The sequence below is a fragment of the Protomyctophum bolini genome (genome assembly GCF_963924005.1).
Source record: "Protomyctophum bolini genome assembly, chromosome: 11".
Taxonomy (NCBI): domain Eukaryota; kingdom Metazoa; phylum Chordata; class Actinopteri; order Myctophiformes; family Myctophidae; genus Protomyctophum; species Protomyctophum bolini.
In genome coordinates this window covers 5,849,352-5,866,842 of record NC_137872.1, presented here as the reverse complement: position 1 = coordinate 5,866,842, position 17,491 = coordinate 5,849,352, and the positions used below count along the sequence as shown (strand labels likewise).

Below are 17,491 nucleotides of genomic sequence, written 5' to 3'. Positions count from 1 at the left end.
GGGTCCGAACAAATAATTAAACTACAAAAAAGGTGTCCTTTTCTTCTTCTGTGCAGGTGGCAGTAACGCCGCCTCCAGTACGGGACTCAGCCTGCTGTCACCACCACAGAAGAAGAAGCAACACAAGCTGCTAATGCTAATGCTAATGTGTTGCTGCTGCACACTGTAGGAATGTAAGTATTATTAGTGTGTAAATGTCGTTGGCGTCAATTTAACGCGTTAATTCATTTACTAATGAATGTGCTCTCCGTGTGTGCGTCACGTTGACATGCTGTTAAGTCGCGGTGAGGTCATTTTGAAGCCGTTAATGATGTTCATTTTATTTCAGCAAACCTTTAAACCTGGGCTAAAAAAAACTTAACTGAGCTAAGTAGTTAGCAAACAACAACAATCAATGTCATTCATATGGATTTAACGTTAATTAACAGCACTGTCTCATAAAACCAGCCTGTAATGTTTATAATACTTGTATTTAACTTGTATTTATGCATTATAGCTATGTTTAAATGTGTGAATATACACGGCGTCGTTTTGATTTACAGTCAATATTACTTTCTATTTAAAACTGTCTTCAAGCGTTGTGATTTTCGTCCCGAAGAAAAGATTATGAAACTCTTGAGTCGGGGAATCAATGAAGTTGTCAAGTGACACATACACTGTCTAATGAGGGAAATGTTAAATATGAATCCATATGAAAAAGAATATAGGCTACATGCATAGTTTAGTTTCATTCAAAGCAAATTACATGTAAAAACCACACCATACATTATGTCAGTGGTTTTCAACCCTTTTCACATCAAGGTCCATTATTTATTCTACATTTGAGCCACGGAACACCATGTGATGACATTTATAGCCTCTGACACCAAACATTTGCAATATGTTGTTACTGTTGGATACGATTTTTTTTCCACAATTCCATGCTGTATTGATGTTGGGGGAGATAACAGGCACAAACTATCAATTATTCTACATGCTCTAATCGTGTAGACTTCTTGCAAATAAAGTAATGCAGATGTTTAACAATAATTTTACTCTTGAGAGCGTAAAAATGAAACAGTTTGGTTTCATTTTACGCTCTCGAGAGTTAAAGATCTATATTAAGGGTCCATTTGGTTACCAACTCTCCCGTCATTTAGCTGGGGACCACCTGGAACCCCCTCAAGGGCCACTGGTGGTCCCTGGCCTGAACCACTGGTTGAAAACCACTGTATTAAGTGAATGTTTGCAAGTGAAAGACAGAAGTGTCCATTTATTATTAGTGCTTTTGTTTGATTTCTGCCAGGTGTTTATTGTTAAATGGTGCATTTATATAGCTTCTTTATCCAAGGCCCTTTACATAGATTGTGCATGACATTCACCCATTCACACACACACACACACACACACACACACACACACACACACACACACACACACACCTTGCGGTTCCCATCCAGCCACTCTACCCCTGTGCCACTGCCACCCCTGTGCCACCGCCACCCAGCCCCTGTGCCACCGCCACCCATTGTTAACCTCATACTTGCTGGAACTAATGCAATGAAAATTCAGAAAGAAAGAAAGGAGAATTGAGTTAGTTTAGTTTCTTAACCACTTTAATCCTGGGGACCTGGCATCCCTATTATGGGCTTTTTATCTTTAATGCAAAAGTTTGCAAAAGTACTGAAAACAGCCTATCAGCGAGATGGACTGTTAGCTATTTGAAAACCTGATCTGATGCTATGATGAAGTCCAACATGGGAGAAACGTTCTAATTCAATTGTTGGTTTTACTTTCTTTTTTTTTAATAGGACATTCCCTTCTTTTTCACTAAGCAATTTGTCCATCCATGACTTATAGGACAACTTTAGTTTTTTTCAACCAAGGTTCATGTTTTAGGCTGTTATTAGAGAAAGTAAAGTGTGTTAAACTTTTTTCATTTGCTACTTTCTTTCGTTTTAGCGATTTTAGCATTTTTTACAGGGGGGGGGGGGGGGGCGGGGCATTCGAACATGGGGCTAAATATGTCTTTTTCTTTACCACATTTTAGAACAATTTATTATTTTATTATTTACTATAGTCCTACTAGACCCCAGACAATTACATCAGGCCACAAAAGATCACGGGATCTATTGAATCAATGTGAAGGGGGGTACTATAGGGGGCTGATCTACTGAATATGAAGAGGGGTGCTATAGGGGGCTGCCATACTGTACTGTGTTGTAGGCCCAATATGATTGTCCCCTTCACATTCAGTAGATCCTGTGATCCTTTGTAGCCAGATGTAATTGTATGGGGTCTGGGTGCAGTACGTAGTTCAGACTAGTCATTGGTCCGACAAACGACAACCCACCTCAAACCCTAACCTAACCAACCGCAAGCACGGGAGCAGCGCATGTCCGACATGAGGACGAATGTCGGACTAATGCTCCGTTGGAATTACATGCGGTCTCCTTGGGGTCTAGTAGGATTATAGTAAATAATGAAAAAATATATTGCTATACAATTTTGTAAAAAAAAAAATACATATTCAGCCCCATGTTCAAATGCCCCCACCCCCCTGTAAAAAAGAATAGCTAAAATGGACCTTGGTTGAAAGAAACTACAGTTGTCCTTTAAGTCAGTGGCTAAATTAAATCATATTTTGTGTTTGTTTGTTTTTCTCCACAGTGCGACATCTCCCAGTTGTAAGCTGAATGCTGTAATCCACTACATGTAACGATGGAGAACTCCAAAGACGACCTCAAGATCCAGTCATTCGACCTGGAGACCCAGAAGTTACTGAAAACGGCTCTCAAAGGTCATTTTCACTTTATAAAGCATAATGCAGCGAGGATGCCACTAGTATACGAACGTCAGAATTTGGTTTCTTACACACAAGGTTACATCGATGCTGGAGAAGAGAAGAAAAACATCAATTCATTGACCACTAAAAGTTACGAGTGTGGAGAATGGAGATAAGGGAATTCTGTCCAACAGCAATGAAATGCCTTCTAAATCCTAAGAGTTTTCTGAAAAACCTATGTTGCTATATAGATAAAATGACACGTATACTTAGCTGATTGGACTGGGTTAAAAGAAAATAAAAACATGTTATAAAGGCGGCATGTGAACCCCTTGGCCCCATGCGCATGTCCACTTTGTCCAGGTGCGCTCCTCGTTTTTGCACGAGATTGTGTTTTAAATGGTAAGGTTGTATTGGGCGGCTGTGGCTCAGGAGGTAGAGCAGGTCGTCCAATGATCCCTGGGTCAGCGGTTTGAGTCCCGGCTCCTGTCCACATCTCGAAGTGTCCTTCATGGGCAAGAAGACACTGAACCCTACATTGCCTCCAATGAGTCGGTCGGTGTGAGCTCGCCACCATTGGTGTGTGAATGTGGGAAGTGAGGACGCTGGCGTCGGCTGTACTGTATGAATGAATTAACCATTGTAAAGTGCTTTGAGCACTTGGAAAAGCGCTATTAAAAAAATGGTTTCGTGCGTGTCATTTTGTGTTGTTTCCAGACCCGGCCTCAGTGAACCTGGAGAAGGTATCCAACATCATCATCGACCAGTCGTTGAAGGACCAGGTGTTCAGTAAAGAGGCTGGACGCATCTGCTTCGCCATCGTACAGGTGTGTTAACACAATCGGCACCGGGATTTCTTTCATATAGCAGCTCGAGGTGTCGCGCAGATATGGCAGCTTTTACCCCCCCCCCCCCCTTCCGTTCCGTACAAAAACCGGGAGGAATAATGTTGCTTGCTTACCTCGCTATGATTACGATAAAGTCGCTGAATAATCCCTCGCGTTCATATTTTGAACGAGAGGCATGTTGAAGTCAGAAATGAAGAGCTTAGTATATCCATCTGGTCAAAACCACGGAGAGCTCCCTAGATTAGGAGATAAGAGGCATTCTTTCTGAGCCGTAAACAGGGAAGTGAACGGCAGCACGGCATGCGTGAACAGCAAGGAGTATGGTGCAGAAGGAGAGGTCAACCCCGAAAAAATATGAATAAAGTTAGGTTTAGGCATAGTTTTACTGAGGTTACGTTTAGGAATAAGGTTAAGTATACATATAAATGGTGCATTTATATAGCGCCTTTTATCCAAGCCGCTTTACATAGATTGTGCTTTACATTCACCCGTTTCACACGCACATTCATATACACCGATGGCGGAGGAAACCATGCAAGGCACCAACCTGCACGTCAGGAGAAATTTGGTGTTCAGTGTCTGGCTCAAGGAGACTTCGACACTAACTCTGGGGGAGCCCGGGTTCGAACTGGCAACCTTGCGGTTACCGGCATCCAGCCACTCTACCCCTGAGCCACCGCCGCCCCTCGTATAGTTTGACTGAGGTTACGTTTTGGAATGCCTGGTGGTGGTGACCGCTCTGAGATTGCCAGATTTGTCCCTTGCCGACTTGTCGAGTGTTCTTGTATTCTCTCTGCTGCATAGTGCGTAGGGGACACTGTAAGGGCACTGTGACTGTGTGTACTTGACTGTGCAGGATCCTGATGGTGTTTTTTGTTTTTCTCCCATACATCTCTTCCAGGCTGAGTCCAAGCAGAACATTGCTGATGGTGTTCTGTCTCTCTTCCAGGCTGAGTCCAAGCAGAACATTGCTGATGCTGTTCTCTGTCTCTCTTCCAGGCTGAGTCCAAGCAGAACATTGCTGATGCTGTTCTCTGTCTCTCTTCCAGGCTGAGTCCAAGCAGAACAACGGCAGCGTGTTCAGGAGAAACCTCCTCAACCGCCTGCAGCAGGTGTTCTCAGAGCGGGAGAAGCTGAGGAAGAGCTCCAGACAGGAGTGGGTGTGCTACGTCACCTTCATCTGCAACATCTTCGACTACCTCAAGGTCCCACACGCAGTCGCAGCACTTCAGTCCCATTCTGGGATGTCATACTATATAAGTCGCAGATGTTTAATGCATGCCCATGGTGTGATTGATGTTGATGTATAGTTTAATGTGTGTGTTTCAGGTGAACAACATGCCCATGGTAGCTCTGGTCCATCCCGTGTACGACTGTCTGCTCAGACTGTCCCAGCCAGACGCTCTGCTCAACGAGGACGAGGTGACCGCATTGATCCAATTGATCGGTTCAAATCTTCCAATGCTAAGCAATGATTACTGTCACAATATATTGTTGTTGTCTGGACGTGGAGACGTCTCTCTGACCTGTCCTCATCTCTCTCTCTCTCTCTCTCTCTCTCTCTGTCCTGTGTCCTCCATGTCTCTGACCTGTCCTCATCTCTCTCTCTGATCTGTCCTGTGTCCTCCCATGTCCCTGTCTCTCTCGCTCTCTCTGACCTGTCCTGTGTCCTCCATGTCCCTGTCTCTCTCTCTCTCTCTGTCCTGTGTCCTCCATGTCTCTGACCTGTCCTCATCTCTCTCTCTCTCTCTCTCTCTGTCCTGTGTCCTCCCATGTCCCTGTCTCTCTCTCTCTCTCTGACCTGTCCTGTGTCCTCCATGTCCCTGTCTCTCTCTCTCTCTCTGACCTGTCCTGTGTCCTCCATGTCCCTGTCTCTCTCTCTCTCTCGCTCTGATCTGTCCTGTGTCCTCCATGTCTGTCCCTGTCTCTCTCTCTCTGATCTGTCCTGTGTCCTGCATGTCCCTGTCTCTCTGATCTGTCCTGTGTCCTCCATGTCTGTCCCTGTCTCTCTCTCTGATCTGTCCTGTGTCCTCCATGTCTGTCCCTGTCTCTCTCTCTCTCTGATCTGTCCTGTGTCCTCCATGTCTGTCCCTGTCTCTCTCTCTCTGATCTGTCCTGTCCTGTGTCCTCCATGTCTGTCCCTGTCTCTCTCTCTGATCTGTCCTGTGTCCTCCATGTCTGTCCCAGGTGGACTGTCTGGTCCTCCAGCTCCACCGCGTTGGGGAGCAGCTGGAGAAGATCAACCCTCAGCGCATGGACGAGCTCTTCTACCTGCTGCGAGACGGCTTCCTGCTGCAGGTAGGCCTTGGTGTCCACAGTCGGGGCTCGACGCTTAGCATTTTTCCAAGTAGCACGTGTGCGCCTAAGTTGAAAAATCTAGTAGCACACAAATTATTTTAGGAGCACGATGAAAAGTTATCAACTAATGTGTTTTTGAGGGGCGCCAGCCCCTCCTATACAGTATACAGCTTTAGTCCCCACACGTCTCAATATTTGCCATTGACAATGAATGGAGAAATTAGGTCAAAATTCTGCTAAATATGACGTAAATTAAAACATGATGTATGATGATAAGAGTGCCCCTCACTTCACACAGGTGTGATTTTTCTTTAATAAAGTGATATGAGGTAGGGGCAGGCAATATGACAAAATATTATATCACAATATCTTTTCAGAAATTATCACAATATTTATATTCATCTGGATATCATATTTTTTTTATATAATCTATATAATCAATTTGTTTTTATACTGATAGACTATTAGTTTGGTATGCAGATAGATAGATAGATAGTCAATTCATTTTATGAATGGATGGACAGACTATCCGAGTATCCGTTTTTATCTTGCTTTTCTATCATGTGAGTGTGACATTTAGTGCAGAGGCTACTCGATGGTGAATTAGTAATGTAACATTATCCTTGGCTTTGACTGCTTCAGTTCAGACAGAAAATCCGACATATAGGCTTTTTACGTTGCTCGTTATGCAGGCCAGTGAGGCCACTGACTAGCTCTGGTCCATAGCTAGTCTAATGCGTTGCATTTATAGTTATGGACCTGGTCCTGAGCTAGCCACTGACTAATATATCCAGCCAGGTCGGTCATTTGTATTGCGCTGCTGCGCACACGCTTTTAGAGAGGTGCTTAGCAAGGGTTGTTTTGGTATACCGGTATACATCAATCCGTCCACTCCATGTGCGTGCCCACGTGCACTCTTTACGTGCGCGGCTGCACGCTGTTTCACCCACGTTTGGTTAAAAGTTATATCAAGTGATGTTTTAACATTACAAACTTTCTAAATAACTTTAGTATTCAACGTGTCGGGGTGCTAGCAACTCCTTCTGTCTTCTGTGCTACCAATACATGCCATCCTGTTGCGTTCGCTCCACTGCTGACAGGGAAGAGAAGAGAACTGATCAGCAACACAGGGAGGGGCGGGGCGGTGGGAGCAAAGGGACAGATCTTCAAATGAAAACCGCCTTGAGCCGCGACACGTTGTTAGCTTGTAGCTCTGCTCTTTTTGGCGAACGACACCGCCGTTCAGAAATATAAATGTAGGTATAGAACCGCGACTATAGAATGTGCACTTGCTGTAGACAGAGACTTGTCTTTATCACGATTGAATGGTCAAATCCTGTAGTCGCACCTGTGCTACAAATTGAATTTTACAACTCGCACAGTGATATTTTTAGTCGCAAATGCGAGTACCTAGTCGCACTGTCGAGCCCTGTCCACAGTAGGTTCCTGCTGCAGGTAGGCCTTGGTTCCTGCTGCAGGTAGGCCTTGGTTCCTGCTGCAGGTATGCCTTGGTTCCTGCTGCAGGTAGGCCTTGGTTCCTGCTGCAGGTAGGCCTTGGTTCCGGCTGCAGGTAGGCCTTGGTTCCGGCTGCAGGTAGGCCTTGGTTCCGGCTGCAGGTAGGCCTTGGTTCCGGCTGCAGGTAGGCCTTGGTTCCTGCTGCAGGTAGGCCTTGGTTCCTGCTGCAGGTAGGCCTTGGTTCCTGCTGCAGGTAGGCCTTGGTTCCTGCTGCAGGTAGGCCTTGGTTCCTGCTGCAGGTAGGCCTTGGTTCCTGCTGCAGGTAGGCCTTGGTGTCCACAGTAGGTTCCTGCTGCAGGAACCAAATCCAAATCGCCACGAAAATGAAGGAATTGGAATCGACTAGCTAAAGAGTGCTGGGTTGCCCCCCGAAAATAGCTGATCTATAATCTCTCAGTCTCAACGTGTCGCAGCGCGACACGTTGTGAGCTTGTAGATCTGCTATTTTCGCTATTTTTGTTCAAAAGTGCCGTCGTAAGGGATTTCAGACCCTGCCTCTCTAACACTCTCTGCACGTGCCTGCTAACTATACCCGTACCTATCTTCTCCAGGACGGGTTGACCTCCATGGCTCGCCTGCTGCTGCTGGAGATCCTGGAGTTCCGGGCGGGGGGCTGGGTCCTCAGCAACACGGCACAGAAATACTACTACAGCGAGCTGGCGGACTAGCGACGCCCCGGTGGCCGCGGCCCGCCACTTCCAGCTCCTTATTTAGGTGATGTCATACTAGACTAAGGACGGGACGGAAGGTCTGCTGACGTCAAATCCATGTCCCCCTCTGGGTCATAAACTCCCTCCCATTGGGTTTTTCTACTAAGTCCTGACACCAGGCGTTGTTTAAAACAATTGTGTTCATACAGTGATACATTGGCAGCTCTGCAAGCTGAGCTTTAAAAGAAAAGTCATGAAAGAATTGCCATCTTTTAACGAAACAATATTTTATTTAAAAATAATTGTTTCTGGCAGGGAGGAGGAACAGAATACTAAACTAATACATCTCCATTATTTTAGTTTGACAGTTGGATAATAATTGTTTTTACCCAACATTTGAGAAAAACAATTATTATCCATCTGTCAAACTAAAATAATGGAGATGTAGAATCTCTTGGGAGAGATTTGGAGGTTCAGTCTCACCAAATAGAACGTGGAGTTCTAGTCGTGGATTCAAATATTCTTTGAGGAGAGCTTTGTCTGCACTCTTTATTTTTTTGCACACAGTTGTTAAAAAAGAAGAAAAAAATAGATTTTTTTTTTATGGGATTCTTTTGAATCTTTGTGGATTCAAATATTTTTTGAGGAGAGCTTTGTCTGCACTCTTTAATTTTTTAGAATTAGAAGAGATCTAAAAAGAAGAGAAAAAAAGATTTTTGAATGGGATTTTTTTTTAATCTTTCTGACCCAGCAGGGGGTGTGGCCTTGATGTCAGTAACTCCAGTAGCTTTTAGCCAATGAGAGGAGATGTGTTAGCCAACGGGTGACGTATACAGTAGTAGCACTTTGAGTAAGAGAAAGAACCCTCCGTTGTGTAACTACCACTGATAACTAAACATTGCAATCGATGACGGGCAGCTAATCACGCCTGTGTCTGTCAGTGGTAGTCCATGAAACATGATGGGGTTTTGGGGAAGTGGTAGAAAGCATAGAACAAATTAATTTGACTAAGGCTTGATTTATTTTATACGTGGTTGTGTGCCGGGGCTCGTGTGCTGAATTCTTGCAGATTGTTTGAGAGTTTGTAGATCTGCAATTTCTTTGGGCACGCGGGCGGCAACGGCGTCTAGCGATCAATTCATGCTTTGTATGACGAGTGTGTAACGAAGCGTTGCACTTTGGGTTTCGCAACGTTCACAAGTTTTGAGCGTTCACGCTGTCTGCGACTCGCCGATGGTGGTGCCACAACATGGAAGGAAGGAAGTGAATTCTTGTGACTGAAATTGACCATTTTGTTCATCGTGGTAGACAAACGTCTAACAAACAATGTCTGCGATTTTCAAACGCCTGTCGCACAAAGCATAAGTTGACCTTAAATCAGAAGCGCGTCGCCCATTTTCAACCTTATCTTTATGTAATTGGTACTCACCAGTGCTCATTATGATATGGCACCATTTCTGTCTGTGAGATAAGAGCCAAATTAGAAGCACGCACATCTCAAAAAGAAGTTGACGGGTGCTGAACAAAACAATATATCTTAAGCTCCCAGTAGTATTTTATTGAGCTTAAGAACGGTGTTGCGGACATCTTGTCACTGTTCTCCTCAACGTAGTCATCGTGCCAATGAATTCCTTCCTACACACGCATTTCAGTGTGTTGTCACTGCTGTTGTATCCTACTGACTGACCTGCCATTGACCCCAAAAATAACTTAAATGATAAAAAATAGAATAATGCCTTGTGTCCATGAAGCCCAGAGAAGCCATTGAGGAGACGTTGATAAAAAAGAAATGTAGCTGCCCCCAACCTGGCCCGTAGGAGTAGGTGGAGTGACAGGGATCACCGCCCCGCCCCACTCGGCTTCCCTCCCCCAAACACGGACCAATAGTGTTCGTATGCATGCTTAACGCAGCCGGACGCTTGACTAAGAACAATGGCCTCTGTTCCAGCATGCCAGCTTTCCGGGAAGAGAAAGGCTGTAGTTTCTATTAGTTTGGAATCCCCATCAATGATGTCACTGGTAGGCTGAACTGTCCACAGCTCTCCAATGAGTCTCGGGAGTGAGTAGACAGAAATGGTGACTACTTCAGTTGAGGACGAATTATATGTAAAGATAAGGTTACAGATGTGTGAAGTGGAAAGATTGCACCTATGGCACGTAGCCGGGGATGCAGATTGTGCAATTGTAAATAGTTGGTTTAGTTTAAAGAGGTTTAGTTTAAAGAGATTTATCCACTATGCTGGTATGGTGTGTTTAGAATTTATTTGGTTGCTTATAGGTTTGAATACCAGCTGAAAAATAAGTTGCTGTTTTCTTTTTTTTAGTTCCCATCTTGCTGGCATTCCAGTTTTAGAAAAAGTTTACACTTTGTGGTATTTTTTTACATATTTTTTTTATGGAACCGAAGTAGTACCAACGGACATTCCAAACAGGGGTATACGCTGTGCATTTAGCTTTAGTTATACCGGAGTATTTCTTCAGCTGTTAAATGGGAGAACAGATGTTTTCAATTATTTAGGCAGTATATATATATATATATATATATATATATGACAAAAGTTTTTTTTTTCCAAAAGGTTTGGATTGCTTTGACTGAAATAATATGTTCAATCATTTCAATGTTTCATCTTGTTGTGTGGTATAATTTATATTAACATTTATATTAACACATCTCAGCCACTTTTCAGATTAAGGTGTGGTTTTCCTGCGTGACAGAAAACGTTTTAGTTTTTTTTGCTTATATCAGGGATTATTTTGTTACAGATTTAACGACGTGCTCAAACTTTTTAGTATTTCTTAATTTTTTTAATCCCACGATTTTGCAACCCATTTCTTTTTTTTTTACCCCGTGTCAATTATCTAATGTAATCCTGGGCGCTACACTTCCTCTGCCAACCTGGGGAGGCCAGCGGACTGACCTCATGCTTCCTTCTATGCATGAGGAGTCCAAGCTGCATCTTTTCACCTGACGGGGGAGTTTCCCTGGCCGGGTGTAGCGCGTGGAAGGAACACATTATTCCGACCAGTTCCTTTCCCCTCCATCAGGCGCCCCGGCTGGCCAGGGGGAGGTATTAACCTTTTTAACCCATTCTGACCGGGCACCCATTTTGGTGTTAGCATCATGTTATGCTTTAGCTATTGGAAAATAGCAGATCTACAAGCTCATAGCGCGCCACCGAGTGGCGCGCTACGAGCTTGTAGGTCTGCTATTTTTGAAGAATCGAAGAACGACTGACATTTTTAGAATCTGATCTCAGGTCAGAATGGGGTTAATCAGACCAGTGTGTGTCCAGTGGAAACCTCGTATGAATCTGATCTCAGGTTAGAATGGGTTAATGTAGACGTTATTTTAACGGAAGCCGAACGGAGGTGGGGTGATTTATTTTGTAGAAATCAAATTTAAGGTCTTTCAGCAGCGCCATGTTTTGCATCTGCAGCCGTCACGATATCCTGGTTCTGGTGCTTCAGTGACCACTTGAAGAATCTGGAGTAGTTTAAGAGTTTCTTCTTGATGTTATAAGCAATAATCAATACTAGTTGATTTATTTTAGTTCATTAACATATCATTAATAATGATGTGCATCTTTGGAGTGACATTAACAGCAGGATTCGACATGGGGGGGGGTTGGGGGTGGGGGGGGGGGGGGGGGGAGGTGAGGTCATAGGCAGGCAATGTGTTTTTTCTTTTATATATATCGCCAGGTGACATGTAGGAATCAGAATTCACATTTGTTTTTCATTGAAATACAAATGGTGCCAACAATAGTACATGTACAGCTGTTAATCCAATACAAGTCAAGATATTTTGTTGTCAGGGTGCTATAGAAATTACATTTGAACTAAACTATCCCTTTTAAGAGCTAGGTCTTATATTGGCAAGTTGTAAACTTGCAGTATAAACGTGGGGCCCAGTCAGTACTTGAATATTTTATAAAAGCTGTTCTTTACTCGTTTGTTCCACCAGCACATACCAGTAGCCGATCTCAGCGATAGTTGTTTTTATTTTTATTATTCTGTGGCTCATTTGGCAGCTTCAATGATTCCAAACCAAAGCCGTGCCTTCCTTGGGGTTAAATGGTTACCAGGTATATAAATAAAAACAAAGTCAATTTATAGCTCTAATGGAGCTTTTAAGGAGGTAAGAACAAAAATAACTTGTAGACACGATTTGCTGTGAAATTTAAACCTTGATCTGTTGAGTTTTCTGTGGGCTAATTTAGGCATGTAACGATTCACTCAACTCGCGATTCGATTCACATTACAATCGACACAATTATTTTCCAATTATTTTTCTCAAATTTTCTGACCACTTGGGGAAAATGATGAAATCCTGAATGCTATCTGACCACTTTTAACACGGCAGCAGAGATGGGTGGTGTGCCACGGTCATTTTTCAGAGCACGTTTCATTTTAATAAGTCAATCAATTGGTCATTAAAATAAACGTTTAAAACTTCAACACTAGTAGACGAGCAAAATGTGTCTGCATGCGTAACATGCACTACTATTGCCTGGGCTGAGCTTCCCAGTGCATTTGATGGAAATAGGACTACCAATTCTAGTGAGTTTGTACAGCTTAAGGATGAAAGCATTAAAAAGCCAATTAAAACCAGTGAAACACTAAACTTTTAGCTGCATTATTGAGTTCTGAAGGGTTTACTAAAGGATTAAACTAATAGTCTGGTAAAAGCTAGTCATAGTTCTGTTGAAAACGTGTTGTACAAACCCAGGTGTATTTCGTGACCATCATATGCAGTTGAATGAATCAAGGATGTTCTGTGTCAGGACACGGTGCAAACTGCCCGTCAAGATATTTTCTAGTATTCCTGGGTTATGTATATCTATTCTCTTAACATTTGTACGTAGGTCAATTCCATTTTGTTTTACTTCCTACGGTTGGATTGTACACTGAATGTAAAAAGATTTGTTTGAATAAATCTTTGAGTTTGAAGGACTTGGTGTGATACATTTATTGCATTTGTACTTGATTAGATGCCGACACGATTTCAATACAATATTTAACTTCTCACACTTTTACATTGTTCTTTCACCAACAGTGTTCACTATTTACAATCAAGTCTGGAACATACCATAAGCATTTGGTTGCATCTGAAAAGTCACTTACTATTCAGTATGCCAAACAAGTATGGCGCTATTGTATACTGTATTTGTTGAAACCAATGACATGTTAACTGATGGGAAGATGCATGTAGTACCTGTGCTTTGTCACAAGATGGTGCACTTCACTAACTTTCTTGGTGGTCTGGTCTCAGTATGCACAACATCAAACATAGCATTGTGTATAGTGTACACTTGTCAATGAAACGTATGCTGACAAGAGGGACACGGATGTCATGTTTTCTTTCATATCATAGATCAGTGGTTCCCAAACCTTTTAGCCTGTGACCCAAAAGAGAAATTTGATGTCTCCCCTGGGACCGGTTTCCATACAGCTGCAATCTTGGTGAGTTTAACGTTGTTTAATACGTTCAGGACTTTTCTGAAAGTTGTTTTTTTTGCCACTCAGTAGGCGGCGTTCTCGCATGACTTCCAGATATGACGACGTACGGTAACACGCATAGCCTCTATTGGAGCCACGGCGACATTACCACGTGGAATCCCAGATCCACAAAGTTCATCTTCTTTCTCGGTGTGTCTCTTGCACGGGAGGCAGCGCGACGCCACTACACTACCACCATCGGTAGTGCGCGTACGCCCTGTTGGCCTCGGCCATCTTGTGCAGCTCGTGCTTCTTCTTGATGACGTTGCCCTCGTTGTGGAAGGCCATCAGCAGCTCCTGGGAGAGCTTCTCGTACATGAGCGTGCGGCGGTGCTTGTTCTTCCGGCACTCGGAGATCATCCAGTCCATGGCCAGGAAGCGACGCCTGTTGTCCGTCAAGGGGATGGGCACCTGAGGAGGAGGAGGAGATGGTTTCAGCTTCCATGTTTTCTAACAGAGTTATTTAGCCTTGTTTAAACCTTACTGTGGTGCTGTGACAACCCCATTTCCCTCACGATCAATAACGATCCAGATAATTAGGGCAGTCCTTCATATCAGGAGGGTGATATCATAATTTAGTTTTCAAATCAGTGGGCATAGGTTTCGAGCAGTGTTGTTGGTAGCACTGTTTAGCCGCCAACATATATTGAATTTAGAATATTTAATGGTGTTTCATACATAAAAAGGAGATCTCTTGATAGTTCGCCTACACGAGACTACAACATGTCAGCTTAGCGCAGAAAGATCCAAACAGCTCCCATTGGGTCCATTGAGGAAAAAGACAAAAGTAAATGACTTTAAAAGGATTTATTGAATGCAACGACGTGACGACAACAGAGCAAGAGGCTTTTTGTTGCTCACAAACGTCACGCCACTGCGTTAAAGGGAATCCTCGTAATGGGAGTTTTACACGTTCTTTTATTGTATTTTTGATCCAGCACCCATTTTGTTGGACACTGGGAAACATTTTGTAATTTCCAATAAAAGCGTTCCCGTTAGTGTCACGTCACTGACCTGGTACTTCTTGCCTCCTTTCTGGATGCTGGCCAGGCCGATGACGGGCTTGCAGTTGTCCAGAGCCTGGTGGAAGACGGTGTACGGGTTACACTGGATGTCTTCCCTCTGGGCTTCAGGAGACTTGTGGTACTTCTCCACCTGCTTCCTCTTGATGCTCTCCAACGTCTGCCACAGAGGAAGAGACCACGGAGGTGTTACTGTAGATGTCGGCACGTGGGGTTTTAGGTTTCGGACGTGTTTGGCTATTCAAAAAAGAGCAGATCTACAAGCTCACAGCGCGTCACTTTGTGCCACGCTCCAAGCTTGTGGATCTGCTATTTTTGAAAAGAATGTGGAAAAGAAATCCAAATCTTAAAATTTATATATTTTTAAAGCAAACATTTTAACTGAAATCTTTGCTTCCTTATTTTGAGATGGGGGTTTGCCTGAGACGTATTAGGCCATGATATGTATTAGGCAAAATACATATAATTCTGGGGGTCTAGAAACGTACGCTTTTCAGGAAACGGTTAGAATTTAGAAGATATGTGTAGATATGCGTGTAGAATGTGCCTCAGGTCTTAATGGGTGAATAACAGGATCAGAGGAGAGCAGACGTTCCCTCACCTGATTCATGATGTCTCTGGAAAGAACCTTGTTTCCACCTTTCATCATCATGTTGATGAACTTACTGTGGAGAAAACACAACAGCAGTTAGTTAACAATAATGTAAAAGAGTGGGAAACTGTCATCTAACCACATGCTTCAAAGACACGAAAAGAAGAAGAAGCAGTTAGTTTCCTCCTTTCATCATTATAACTTACATGCAGTTAGCTCTCAGCTAACTGCACAATAAAGGCTTGCAAGACATGTTGTATGCCATCTAGAATTACATTTAAGGCCAAGCTTGCAACAGAAATAAACACGAAACGTTTTAAGGTGCTCTCAATGTAATATGCAATAGTGTCAAGGTAATGAAACTCAGATGAAAAATCTGAAGTGGCTCTGGTGTTCACGAATATTAGCTTTTCTCCACTTGGCAAAACTCGGTCGCATAATAGTAGTTATAGAGTCTGACTGGTATACAAATTTACCGCAACACATTCAAACTGGGAACAGACGAAATGTGAAAATGCACAATGAAGCCATGAGGTGGCTTGTATTTGATTTTAAAGATCTCTGTGGGCCTGAACGTGTTTCATTGTATTTGTGCAATACTTAAAGGCTTTGCCTTTGCTACAGAATGATAAAGAAGGGCTCTTGTAGTAAATACACGGTCATTATTTTGAATCAACGTATAGTATCATATAATTATCGTATCGTGATACGCATCTGTCGTGAGGTTGCAGGCAACACACCCACCTCTATTTAGGACTGTGTTCGGTATACCTTAAGACGGGGTCGTGGAACGGGGAGCTGTTCTGTGAGTTGCTGGCTGCCTTTATGGGTCTGACGGCTTTCAGCTCCCGCTGTTCCTTCTCCTCGGCACTGAGCTCCGTCTCTGGGACGCTGTGCGGCTCCTTACGCAACTCTGGCTCCAGGTAGTACGGGTTATACCGGCTCCATCTCACCAGCAGCACCCTGCCAAGACCAAGAGAACAACATTATGCCCTTCTCCATCTCACCAGCAGCACCCTGCCAAGACCAAGAGAACAACATTATACCCTGCTCCATCTCACCAGCAGCACCCTGCCAAGACCAAGAGAACATTATACAGGCTCCATCTCACCAGCAGCACCCTGCCAAGACCAAGAGAACATTATACAGGCTCCATCTCACCAGCAGCACCCTGCCAAGACCAAGAGAACATTATACCGGCTCCATCTCACCAGCAGCACCCTGCCAAGACCAAGAGAACAACATTATGCCCTGCTCCATCTCACTGCCAGTTATGTTGGGATATTAATAATAATAATCTTTATTGTCCTGAAAGATATTTGTCTTCACAGTCTGTTCAAACACCCCACATCAAAAACCACACATAGCACGGAAAATATGCAAACTGCAACTGCAACTAAAGCGGTCAAATATATTACTGCAGTGGAGTAAAACGTGCACTATCCAATCATCTCTGAAATGTAGTGTAGAAGAAAAGCAGGCATCTTCAACAGGGGGTCCTCACAGTTTAATACTAGAGGGGCCGCCAAGTCTTGTGCGATATAGTACTGTGTATTTGTACGTCATTAAATGGAGGACCCCTAGCCTAAGATTTAGACTCTCGTAGAATAGATATTTATCCATTCTGACTGAAAACGTCAGAATCGAGAGAGTCTAAATCTTAGGCTGAGGACCCCGCAACCCGATGTAAACAATTAAGCCACAGGCTTTCTTGGGTTATAATAAATCCTCTCGTATTGAAGCTATAGAACGGTACTTTCCTCCTGTGCTTTATTTCTGCAAACTGTTAATAAAGTATTCAATCAATTCCATCAATCCCTATTCCGACGAGAACTTTAGCCAAAAGAGCAGTAACCACACCACAGTAGACACTCACACATGGCTCTCAGTTCACAAATCAGCATGAATGAACCATTATTATAATGTTTTATAGTTATTAACTGATGATAACCATCATATATTAAACAACAACATAATAATTATAAACAGTTACCTTGGAGTCCAAGGTTTCAACAGACCAGTGATGGAGGCCGCCATCTTGGAAATGTGCCTGTCGCGCGACGAGGACCCCCCTAGGACCGTCTATCAGATGCCTGCGTGGGGGAAAAAAACAAACAAAACAAACAGCAACAGTTATTATTACTATCTCTTAATTTAACGTTATGCCACTGCCAGGTGTAATTTACTAGACGTGTAATATATTTATCTTTACATAGAACATTTTAAATAATTAAAACAATAAACGGGTGTGGGTCTTCTTCTCGAGCACACGCGCAGTGCGTGTGCGTGTAGTGACGTCACGG

The 17,491-nt window shown here is 43.4% G+C and overlaps 2 protein-coding genes across 2 annotated transcripts; one reads left to right on the top strand and one right to left on the bottom strand.

Moving 5' to 3' along the window:
- The first annotated feature begins 123 nt into the window (after window positions 1–123).
- mif4gdb (MIF4G domain containing b) lies at window positions 124–11,687 on the top strand. Its single transcript, XM_080774862.1, has 7 exons — window positions 124–173; window positions 2,650–2,779; window positions 3,482–3,591; window positions 4,662–4,817; window positions 4,942–5,034; window positions 5,800–5,910; window positions 7,977–11,687. Exons 2-7 carry the CDS (start codon window positions 2,701–2,703, stop codon window positions 8,091–8,093), a joined length of 666 nt encoding a protein of 221 aa, XP_080630988.1. The 5' UTR covers window positions 124–173; window positions 2,650–2,700; the 3' UTR covers window positions 8,094–11,687.
- Window positions 11,688–11,737: 50 nt separating this feature from the next.
- On the bottom strand, window positions 11,738–17,247 carry mrps7 (mitochondrial ribosomal protein S7). The gene is made up of 5 exons (XM_080775674.1): window positions 17,182–17,247; window positions 15,960–16,151; window positions 15,198–15,261; window positions 14,589–14,756; window positions 11,738–13,985 (listed from the first exon to the last, which is right to left on the bottom strand). Exons 1-5 carry the CDS (start codon window positions 17,223–17,225, stop codon window positions 13,764–13,766), a joined length of 690 nt encoding a protein of 229 aa, XP_080631800.1. The 5' UTR covers window positions 17,226–17,247; the 3' UTR covers window positions 11,738–13,763.
- Window positions 17,248–17,491: the final 244 nt, after the last annotated feature.

Coding starts and splice junctions, on each gene's coding strand:
- mrps7 (XM_080775674.1), bottom strand. CDS start 17,225: ATGGCGGCCTCCATCACTGGTCTGTTGAAACCTTGGACTCCAAG. Junction 16,152..17,181: donor TTGAAACCTTGGACTCCAAG/GTAACTGTTTAT, acceptor TGGTCTTGGCAG/GGTGCTGCTGGTGAGATGGA. Junction 15,262..15,959: donor TTCCACGACCCCGTCTTAAG/GTATACCGAACA, acceptor TTTTCTCCACAG/TAAGTTCATCAACATGATGA.
- mif4gdb (XM_080774862.1), top strand. CDS start 2,701: ATGGAGAACTCCAAAGACGACCTCAAGATCCAGTCATTCGACCTGGAG. Junction 4,818..4,941: donor ACATCTTCGACTACCTCAAG/GTCCCACACGCA, acceptor TGTGTGTTTCAG/GTGAACAACATGCCCATGGT. Junction 5,911..7,976: donor GAGACGGCTTCCTGCTGCAG/GTAGGCCTTGGT, acceptor TATCTTCTCCAG/GACGGGTTGACCTCCATGGC.